The sequence below is a fragment of the Sapajus apella genome, unplaced genomic scaffold (assembly GCF_009761245.1).
Source record: "Sapajus apella isolate SASKATOON/1434 unplaced genomic scaffold, GSC_monkey_1.0 scaffold148, whole genome shotgun sequence".
In the NCBI taxonomy this organism is placed as follows: Eukaryota; Metazoa; Chordata; class Mammalia; order Primates; family Cebidae; genus Sapajus; species Sapajus apella.
In genome coordinates this window covers 1162919-1174093 of record NW_022437088.1, presented here as the reverse complement: position 1 = coordinate 1174093, position 11175 = coordinate 1162919, and the positions used below count along the sequence as shown (strand labels likewise).

Genomic DNA, 11175 nt, shown 5'->3' with positions numbered 1-11175 from the left:
AACGGACCCTTTCTTCTGTCCGCAGAATCCAGGAGTCCTCCAGCTGAGAAGGAGGTGTCCACCCCCACGCAGGTGAGCTCCTGTTCTTGTAAGAGAGCCAGGGCAGCAGCACCTAGTGGGTAGGCGTGCGGGCTGATGCCAGACCTAATTTGGTTTAAATCCCAGCTCTGTCACTTACTAGAAATGTGACCATGGTGAGTTACCTGTGCTTTTCAAGCCCCTGTGAAAGGGAATCACAGAAGTTCTCTTGTCCCAGGACTGTCAGGTGTGGAGCAGCCCTGGCCTGGCACGCAGAACTGTGTCTAGAGGCTGCTATTTCATCTCTGAGCTTTTTGGACACTGTTCACGGCTTAGCTTGAGATTGGATTCTGTTCATCTGAGTCCTTTCCCTGTGGACTCCTGGTGTCATAATTTGCTGGAAAGAGGATTACCTCTGAAGCTGCTTAGTAAATTCCTGGAGTGATCCAATTTCCTATCCAACTGTGTCTCCTCCTGTGGCCCCTTAATTCCCTAAATGCTAAGCTGGGAGGTATAGGCACTTCTGGAGCTGTGCAGCACAGGGAAAGAGCCGGGGGCTCTTGAACCGTATCTGTGTTCCATGTAGGAACAGCTGCAGGTGAAGCCCGTACCCATGGGGCTACAGTGCTCCCAACATGGGTTCTGGGGAAACTGACACCAACTGAGGGCTGGCCACATCCTGCTAAACGGTGAGCCTGGTATTTGCTATTTCATTGGCTCCTCATGTTGACCTTACAAGGGAGGCCTCGTAAGAGCTTCTTACCATGGGTTAAGAAGCCTGAGGCCCGCGCAGTGGCTGACGCCTATAAGCACTTTGGCTCCCAGCACTTTGGTAGATCGAGGCAGGTGGATCACCTCAGGTCAGGAGTTCCAGACCAGCCTGGCCAACATGGCAAAACTCCATCTCTACTAAAGATTAATTATTACAAATTTAGCCTGGTGGATCGCGCCTGTGATCCCACCTATTCGGGGGCTGAGGCAGGAGAATTGCTTGAACCCAGGAAGCGGAGGTTGCAGGGAGCCGAGATTGCACCATTGCACTCCAGCTTGGGCGACAAGAATGAAACTCCATCTCACAAAAAAATAAAAAATAAAAAGAAGTCTGTCCAAGGTGACATAGCTCATAAGTGGTGGAGCCAGGACTCCAGTCGAGGTGTTACCTGCCGCTGGCATCGGACCTGTAAGGACATCAGCTGTCTTCATGTATCCATAGAGTATCTTCTCTGTGCAGGGTGCTATGCCCTTAGGCTTTTATTGGAGAGACAGGTGGAAGAAAGCCTCACTTTTTCTATCCACTTATCAGTTGTGGATAGAAAAACATGCAAATAATAGAATTATTGTCTTTTCCACTGTTACAGATGAAATGGAGAAAGGAATGCTTTGGGTGGATCAGGGAGGGCTCTGAGGAGGAGGTAATTCCTGAACTGGTTCTGAATGATGGTGGAATCTGCACAAACAGGCTGATAGTGAAAAATGTCTCTTTTAGGCACCTACGACTAATAAAGACGACAATAATACTCTCCCCAGAGATTCTGCAAATGCGACAAGCCTCCCAGGTAAGGAATGGGTGTTTTCATATTCCCAGGGTCTGAGGGATAGAAGATTTGTCTCTGCAGAAAGTCCTTTCTTATTTGGACAGGTCATCAGAGGATTGATGGCAGAATTTTTTTTTTTTTTTTTTTTTTTTTGGAATCTCACTCTGTTGCCCAGGTGGGAGTGCAATGGCGTGATCTCGGCTCACCACAACCTCTGCCTCCTGGGTTCAAGTGATTCTGTTGCCTCAGCCTCCCAAATAGCTGGGGCAATAGGCATGTGCCACCATGCCCAGCTAATTTTTGTATTTTTAGTGGAGACAGTGTTTTACTATGTTGGCCAGGCTGGTCTTGAACTCCTGACCTCAGGTGATCCACCTGCCTTGGCCTCCCAAAGTGCTGGGATTACAGGCGCGAGCCACCGCACCCGACCAAAAATGTTCTTTTATTACTTTACATGTTGAAGTTTGGTATTGTTAGCTAAGATAAAATGAGGATACCATAAGAAAAGTGGGATAAAGCAGTGAGGTATTATCCAATGGGCCCACAATACAAATGAATGTGTGTAAACAAGATTGTTGGAGTCTGAAATGGAATACCTGTTGAGGGAAATCTTTATTTTGGGAGCCCACGATTTCAATGCTCTGATTTCCAATCCCTACAAGACCAGGAAAACTTACCAGTATTTGAATCAAGAAAGATCACAAGTCCTGTGTTTGACTAGGTGTATGGGACTTGTGGAATCCAGACTCCAGAGATTCACTAGTTCAGTGGCTCCAGCTGATGGCTTTTGGGCTTTGCGAGGGAGTCCCTGGCCTCATTCCCCATCTCTGGGTGGATTCCTGCCCGCACCTGATATTGGCTGCCTCTGCTACACCCGCCCAGGTGTAAAGCCCTACCATGGGGCAGTGCACCTGTGGAGCTCTGCACAGCTGGGGACTCGGAGAGGATTAGAGCCATCCTGTTCTCAAGGAGGCTACAGTCCAGGCTCTGACAAAGAGTAAACTGGTAACTGTGACAAAGAGCACAGTGTGAGATGAGCCAAAAGGGAGACACAGGTAAAGCAAAGTGGAGTTTAGAGATTTGAGAGAGTGTATCAAGCGGAGCAGTCACAGAAAGCTCATGGAGGAAGTGCCGTTTGAAAAGGGGTTTGAATGGTATGGGTGGGATGCAAGAGGCTGGGTGTTCAAAGGTTGCTGTGGGCCAGGCGCGGTGGCTCATGCCTGTAATCCCAGCACTTTGGGAGGCTGAGGCGGGAGGATCACCTGAGATCAGGAGTTCAAGACTAGCCTGGCCAACATGGTGAAACCCTGTCTCTACTAAAAATACAAAAATTAGCCGGGCATGATAGCATGCACCTGTAATCCCAGCTGCTTGGGAGACTGAGGCAGGAGAATCACTTGAACCTGGGAGGTGGGGGTTGTAGTGAGCTGAGATCACACCACTGCACTCCAGCCTGGGCAACAGAGTGACAGTCCATGTCAACAAAACAAAACAAAGGCTGCTATGGAGGAGAAGGACTCTCCAGTCCTCTCTGTTCCCCCTCACTGAAACCATCCATGGACTGACAACTCCCAGTTTTATATCTCCACTCTGATCTGTCCACTAAGACCCAGCCTCATGTACCCAGCTGCTGCCTAGTTGACATATGGGACATCCACTAGCAGTCTCAAACTTAAGACTGCTGACGCCCCCCACCTCTTCAACCCACATCTGTTCTCCCTCCTCCCTATCTCAGTAACTGGTACCGCAGTTGCTCAGGTGCAGGGGATCGGGCGCACTTCCTCTCTACTCCTCATCCTGTGGCCAGTCCCTCAGCAAGCCTTGTCCTTATGCCTTGAGACATGTCCAGGAGCTGACCACTCTTCACCATCTCCAGTGCCAACACCCGGTCCAGCCACTGCCACCTCTCCTCCAGCAGAGCTTCCAGGGCTGCCAACTGGTCTCCCAGCTTCTAGTCTTAACCCCCAACCAATCCTTTTCCAACCAGCACCTAGAGCGTCCCTTAAAACACAATCCAGGCTGGGTGTGGTGGCTCATGCCTATAATCCCAGCACTTTTGGAGGCTGAGGTGAGTGGATCACGAGGTCAGGAGTTCGAGACCAGCCTGACCAACATGGTGAAACCCCATTTTTACTAAAAAAATACAAAAATTAGCTGGTCATGGTGGTGGGTGCCTGTAATCCCAGCTATTCAGGAGGCTGAGGCAGGAGAATTGCTTGAACCCGGGAGGTGGGGGTTGCAGGGAGGCCGGAGGTTGCAGCGAGCTGCCCCACTGCACTCCAGCCTAGGCAGGAGGATAAGGCTCCGTCCCAAAAACAGACAAACAAACAAAAAACACACAAATCCAAGTTCTCTGGCTCAGTGCCATCTCCCCCAGAGTAAAAGTCAAAGTCCTGACAAAGTCCCTGCGGGGAGTCTCAGCGAAGCCATGTGGTCCCCTATCTTCAGACGTGGCCTCTCCATTCTGCCTTTCCTCGCTCTGCCCCAGCCACCCTGCCCTCCTTGCTCCTCCACACACGTTCCGCCCCAGGGCCTATGAACCAGGCTGTGTGCTCTGCCTGGACAGTCTTCCTGTGACGTCCGTTTGGCCAGCTCCTTCCTATCACTCACGTCTGCTCAGATGCACCCTTCTCAGGAGCTCTTTCCTGAAAATTTTTTCAAAAAACATTTGTTTGTCTGTCTCCCTTGATTGGATGTAACATCCATTTAGGCAAATGATAGGCACTCAATGAATATTTGTTGGATGAAAGAAGGAACAAATATATGGCCAGGCACCGTGGCTCATACCTGTAATCCCAGCACTTTTAGAGGCTGAGGTGGGCAGATCACCTAAAGTTGGGGGTGCAGGAGACTAGTCTGGGCAACATGGCAAAGCCCCATGGCAAAAATTAGCCGGGTGTAGTGGCACTTGCCTGTTGTCCCAGCTACTTGGGAAGCTGAGGCAGGAGAATTGCCAGGAGGCAGAGGCTGCAGTGAGCCGAGATCGTGCCACTGTACTCCAGGCTAGGCGACAAGAGCGAGACTCCATTTCCAAAAAAAAAAAAAGAACAAAAAATAAAAATGATGAAATATTCATAAGTGAGCAAGCCAAGCATACTGCTTTCATCACACGGCTGTGTCCCTCAAGAGATGTGGGATGCGCTTGGAGAAACTTGTCGTTGGAGCCAGTGCCCACTCACCAGCCTGGGCTCACTGCACTGCCTGCCTCCAGTAGGCATCTGAAGTGAGGGCTGGCAGGCAGACTCTTCATCAACGGTGGGTGGCATTTCAGGTAGAAGAGCTGAATGCTGGGTCCATTCAACTGTGACTGCATTCCCAGCAGAAGGAGATGGTTTTGCTTAGGTGTACCCTCTGTTTGGTCCAGGGTCTCCGGCAATGGTAGGAAGAGCCTTTCTGTGGGAAGACACGGCTGCTTGCAACGCAAGCATTTCCTTTCATTTCCTTCATTCAAGGAAATGTTTTGGAGATCCTCCTTTGTATTCGGCACTGCGTGAGCAGCTGGCAGTGTTACAGTGAAAAAGACACGTGCGGTCCCTGCCTTCAGGGAGCTCAGTGTAGAGGTGGAACTGGAGAAGTAACTGGGAGGAGCGCTTGCTCTGCTTGGAGTGCAGTCAGTTCTCAAAGGAAGTGGCATCACCTCATCTGAGACCCAAAGGCCATGTAGGGACTGGAAGCAAAGTGTGCAGCAAAGGTGGGGAAAGCAGCCAGCAGAGAAGAGGGAAGATGCGTGGAGAACCCTGGAGGGAAAAGATGGTGTCTTGTTGGAGAACTGAATGAAGTTCCTACGGCCGGGGCTTGCGCAGCAGATGCACGGACTGGCAAGAGATGGCAGCCCTGTGGGGAAAACTGCTTTCAAATCCTTGATTTAAAGCATCTGGTCCTCTCTGACGCTGTCTTCAATGGAACTGCCATTCCATCAAGGAGGTCCCCAGAGCCTTCCATTGTTGTACCCCCTCTGAGCCTTACGGGGGCAGGTGGGATGCCACCAGAAAAGCCACCTTGAAAGTGAGCGGGAGTCCGTGGCTAGCCACAGGCGCTCAGAAACCCTGAGCTTGAGGTGCCTCTCTAGCCAAGTGGTGGAATCCTGGAGTCTGCCAGATTAGGCTGGGGGTAATTCTTATAGAGTGGATTTCGTTTTTTTTTAAAAAAAATGAAAACAAACAAACAGTTAAGCTTCTCAGGTGGCCTGTGGATTGGCAGAGCTGTTTCCTTTTCTGGGAGGGGTTAGAGGGGAGGGTTCCTTTGAGGCTTTGACAGCACTGGCTAACTGGGTTTCTTCTCCTCTTCCTCCTCTATCTTCATTTTTTTTTTTTTTTTAAACCTAGTGCAAGATTCTTCTTCGGTACCGCTGCCCACATTCCTGGTGGCTGGAGGGAGCCTGGCCTTTGGAACGCTCCTCTGCATTGCTGTTGGCCTGAGGTGAGATGGGTCCTGGGGGATGGCCCTGTGGTGTTCTCATATTTCGTATCTAACTTTCCTTTGCCGGGCATCTATTCATTCATTTCTTCATTCATCAAATGGATACACACACCACAACACACACAGTGGGTCAGGAGTTCGAGACCAGCCTGACCGACATGGTTAAACCTCATTTCTACTAAAAATACAAAAGTTAGCTGGTCATGGTGGTGGCGCATGTAATCCCAGCTACTCAGGAGGCTGAGGCAGGAGAATTGCCTGAACCCGGGAGGTGGAGTAGGTGCTGTGTGTGTTGTGGCGTGTGTACAAGCCCTGTTGTAGGTGCTGCAGGAGACAGTGCTGGGCAGGACACATGCAGTCTCAGGAGGAAGCCAGACACTAAGACGTACACTCACTGGTGTGGTAAGAGCTACAAATGGTGTGCCCTGGTGAGGAGAACTGACCTGGTTTTAAGGAGGAAGAAGAATTGGTTTGAGGAAGAAGAGAAAGAAGAGGGTTCTTTCTTTCTTTTTTTTTTTTGTCAGGGTCTTACTTCCTCTGTCACCCAGGCTGGAGGGCTGCGGTGCAATCTTGGCTCATGGGACAACCTCCACCTCGCAAGGTTCAAGTGATCCTCCCACCCCAGCCTCTGGAGTAGCTGGGACTGCCAGTGCTTTCTACATGTTAGCTCATCGCGCCCTGCTGGTGCGCTGACCTAGCTTGACCACCACATGCGGCGTGGGTTGAAAAATTAGCAAGATGATTACTCAAATTGGATCCCGGGTTGTTTTCACTTTGCTTTTTCAACGAAGTAGAGAACAAGCCGTCTAAAGAGTGTGTGGAAGAGAAGATTCTTAATGAGTGGGGGCAGCTCCTTGGGGATGTGAAGTCTTTTGTGTTTTTTGGCCAGCGAGGGGCCATGTCAGCGTTCAGGGGTCCACCTCCTGCCTGACAGGGGATTCCTTTCCTTGTCCTAGGCATACCCTCCTGGGTTCTGGCTCTCTGTCTACATTAGGGCTTCAACAGGCTTTTCTCATAACCCACCACAGCCCCGATACAGTAGATATGATATCCATTTGACAAGGGAGGAAAGTGAGGCTGAAGGAGATGGAGCGATAGCAGCTAGTAAGAATAGGCCGGGCGTGGTGGCTCACACCTGTGATCCCAGCACTTTGGGAGGCTGAGGCAGGTGGATCACCTAAGGTCAGGAGTTGGAGGCCAGCCTGGCCAACATGGCGAAACCCCATCTCTACTAAAAATACAAAAATTAGCTGGGCGTGGTGGTGCACGCCTGTAATCCCAGCTACTTGAGAGGCTGAGGTAAGAGAATCGCTTGAACTCAGGAGGTGGAGATTGCAGTGAGCTGAGATCGAGCCACTGCACTCCAGCCTGGGTGACAGAAGGAGATTTTGCCTCAAAAAAAAGTATAAGAATAAGGCCAGGAGTCTAACCAAACTCCTGTTCTTTTGATAGGGCCTTAGGGGTCATCTAGTTAAACTCTTTCATTTTCTAAATGAGGGAACAGCCCCCAAAGGTAAAATGACTTGCCCTAGGACAAGAGCCAGGAGTGGAACACACTCCCTGAGAGTCCCTGTCCATGGTCCTCACCTGCTATTGGCTAAGTGCTGGGCGCAGCTGCTCCCGTCGGCCCACCACTGGCCCTTACCACGCAGTGCCATCTTGGCGTGTCGTCACCGCTAATGGAGGAGCAGTGGGTGGGAACAGACCTGGTTTGCTCTTCTGCTGATGATGCTTGGACACTGGCTGGTTGCTAAGCAACCAGAGTCCCCGCCCGCACAGAGAGGGCCAGTGCCTGTGCTGAGAACTTGCCAGGCATTTATTTCCTAGGCTAGTGAGTTTCCCTTTTCTTCTGTATAAGGCAAATCTGTTTGGAAAGAGACCAGTTATTTCAAGTGACGAAGAAGTCTTCTATTCCCCAAATCCCCTCTATCCAGCAAAGTGTATAAAATTAGAAATACCGTGGGGCTCTGGGCGCCAAAATGGCTGAACCATGGCTACCATGGGATGGCCATATTTACAAGAGATGGAGTGTGAGGGGCAGGTTGACCTTGTCCTGCCAGTCTATACTATATTTTTTGTATTGCCCTAAATATTTTCCAGCAATATTAGTGATTTTTTCCTTTTTTTTTTAAACTCATTCTTTTTTTCTGAAGCATAGATAATTTTTAAAAATTTAAATATGCTTTGAAAAAGGCTTTCCATCTTATAGGAGCCAATTCCTCCCACCCTAGTCCCTGTCCCCCACCGACTCTCTGTCTTTATTTTAGGTTATCAGCCACTGGGAAAATAGGATTCTCCTAGTAGAGAATTACTTTTCTGCATATTTATCTAGAATGAACTTAACATCATTAAGTGAGGACCTCCTACGTGTATGCCTATGACTTAAATACCATTTTGTTTTGAATGTAGTGTATCATTCCAGTATTTTAAAATCAGAGTTCTCCTATCTCCACAGGGGAGTGGGGGGGATATGGGCAGAGGGGCTTTCACGGTGTCCTAGGCCATGGAAGTGGCTGGGTGCAGTGGGTACTGTCTGTGGCCTTTGGGGTAAGGGGTGGCACCTTGGTTTCTACATATCTTTCTAAAAAACAGTGAAAATTTTGAGCGTTTTAAAAAAACCTCTTTTTTTAGCTGCAGAATCTTTTCTTTAAACAAAACGTTTTGAAGCCCAAATATGTGAAATAGATAAAAAGTGGAGGTCAAGGTGCAAAAGAAGGCAGCAGAGAGTGCATCTGTTTCTTCTTCCTGCCTGCCCGCTTCCTCTCCAGCCCCCAGGCCCTGTTCACACTCATCCGGGCCAGCTCTGGGTACCCTCAGCCTGGCTGGTTTCAAAGCCCTCTTTGAGTTTAGTGATTTTCAGAAAAGGATTCATACTCTCCTCAGAATATTTCAAAAGGAAAGCTCACCTTTCTTGGTTACCCATTCGGTTACTTTGAAAAAAACCTGAGGGTAGAGATTGCTTCCATATTAGTTAAATAAGGTCAATAGGGACTTTAAAAACATATACATACACACATACACAAATGTATGTGATACGTTACTATTACTGGTGATTTGCTAAATAATGACAGATGGAAGAAAATATATGTCATCCAAAGGGGGCCACTGTTAATTTTCAAAATGTAAATGTGATCGAAGTCTAACAAACATACAGAAAAGCTCACACATCATGTGGACAGCACCATGAAGTGCACACACCCATGTCATTGTAATCATAATGAGATGCACGTGGCCAGTCAAGATGCGGAGACACCAGGTTGCATCAGAGAAAGAGGTTTAATGAAAAGGTCACTTAGGGAGGAGATGGGAGGAAACCTCAAATCCAGCTCTCCAAGGAATCTGGGGCTAGGGTCATAAAGATGCTGGACTGGACCAAAGCCTGGAGATATTTGGCTGGTTGCAGGGTGCAGGGTGAAATCCTGGGACAGGGAGGTAAGAACCTGTCTTCTCATGCCAATGCCGTTCCTCTGTGAGGGTCTTCAAACTGGTTGCTGGAATTTGGTTCTGAAAAACATCTTTAGTGATCCTTAAACAAAAGTCTTAGGACCCTCATGTCAGAGATCCCATATGCAGAAGCAACAGGAATGCAGATGGTTAGTTTCTAGGGCTATGTGACTTTTTGCAACAAGGAAATGGGCCAGAGTGCAGCCTGATTAATGCTTCGTTATAACTCTTAATATATTTCTGTCCAGAACCCAGCGTGCAGTTTTTGTCAACCCCGTGGAGATGGTTTCACAAACAACACCCAGATCAAGAACACTTAATATTTAGACGAATTTCCTGAGTCTTTTTCCTCTGCCTAGTTTCTTGTTTGTTTTTTCATAGCCATGGTTATTCTGTATCCTCAGCCCGGCATCCTGCCTTTCACACTCAGCACTATAACATAGGCATTCTTTCACATGAGTACAAATTCTTTGTAAGTCTCACTTTCATTAGCCATAGTGTTAGATGGATAAACCAAGTTCTCCTAATCGACCGCCCGTTACTCCTAATTGGTGGCACCCAAACGTTACCAATTATTTGGGTGTTATTTGCTTTTCTTTTATTTATTTATTTTTTGAGATGTATCACTCTGTCACCCAGGCTGGAGTGTGCTGGCACAATCTTTGCTCACTGCAACCTCTGCTTCCTGGATTCAACTGATTCTCCTGCCTCAGCCTCCTGAGTAGTTGGGATTACAGGTGTGTGCCATGACACCTGGCTAATTCTTTTCTTATTTTTAGTAGAGATGGGACTTCACCACGTTGTCCAGGCTGGTCTTGAACTCCTGACCTCAAGTGATCCACCCACCTCAGCCTCCCAAAGTGCTGGGATTACAGGTGCGAGCCACCATGCCCGGTCCTTATTTTGCTTTTATAAACAACACTGTGTTGAACATCTTTGTGCATTAATCTTTTTCTATTGCTATGTTCTTTCTTTTCCCAGAAGTAGAATTCCTGGGTTAGAAAGTCTGAATTCTTTGAAATCCAGAGTGTAATTAATGACTTGCTCCTCAGTCCTCTCCTACAGGAGAACTCCATTCAATGACTCAGCAGTCCTGCTGGGCTCCCTTCCTGTGTGGTGTCCAAACGGTGAAACCCTAAGTAACATTCTGCAGATTGTTTATCCCATTTGGATACCAGGCTAAGAGCCAGTGGCAGATTTGGAGCCAACTATTAATTATTTATCATAACAAGGACAGGAATAACCTGTCGATATAAAAAGAAACGCAAGGAAAAACCCCAAATCTTGTTTTTGACATTGATTTCCCCTCCTCTTTCCCAGCCCTTCCTGGAGTAACTGATCTTCGATGGAATTGAGGGAGGCCACCTTGCTCCCACTTTGGGGTTAGTAGGCATGCCAATCACAAAGTGGGAAGCAAGAGGGAGGTGCTGAGGCTTGGGGCGCTGGTCACCCCGGCACAGTTGAAGGGCCCCTTCAGGAAGGGGACGTGACTGTGGCTTTGAAGATCCATGTCGCCATCTCATCTTTCTTTGAGCTGTCAAGTGACTTTTCTCAGTTCCTGAGTCCTGGCTTTGGGCCCAGAGTGGAGCGCTGTGAACGAAGCTGTGATCAGAGAGATGTCTATCTCCTTCCTGTGTAGCACTGACTTTCCTGTCAGATGAGTCAACTTGTGCCCAGTGGTGCCCACGGCTGAGTCTGTGGGAACTCACCAGTGTGGTGGGAGTGGACCCAGAGGCGTGGGGAGAACTGGGGAGGTCGG

General features: G+C 48.7%; 1 protein-coding gene across 3 annotated transcripts in view; it reads left to right on the top strand.

Annotated features, from left to right (window-relative positions):
* The window catches only part of IL6R (interleukin 6 receptor), a 61148-nt gene that overhangs the window by 47536 nt on the left and 2437 nt on the right, over window positions 1–11175 (top strand). Inside the window, exons 7-10 of one of the 3 annotated variants that reach the window (XM_032265034.1) lie at window positions 26–72; window positions 1505–1574; window positions 5879–5972; window positions 10737–10798. In XM_032265034.1, the coding sequence (XP_032120925.1) occupies window positions 26–72; window positions 1505–1574; window positions 5879–5972; window positions 10737–10755 (230 nt within the window). In that variant the 3' untranslated portion in view covers window positions 10756–10798. Of the gene's footprint in view, window positions 1–25; window positions 110–139; window positions 895–1504; window positions 1575–5878; window positions 5973–10736; window positions 10799–11175 lie in introns of those variants that run through there. The other 2 variants (XM_032265033.1, XM_032265035.1) reach the window with 2 other exon arrangements.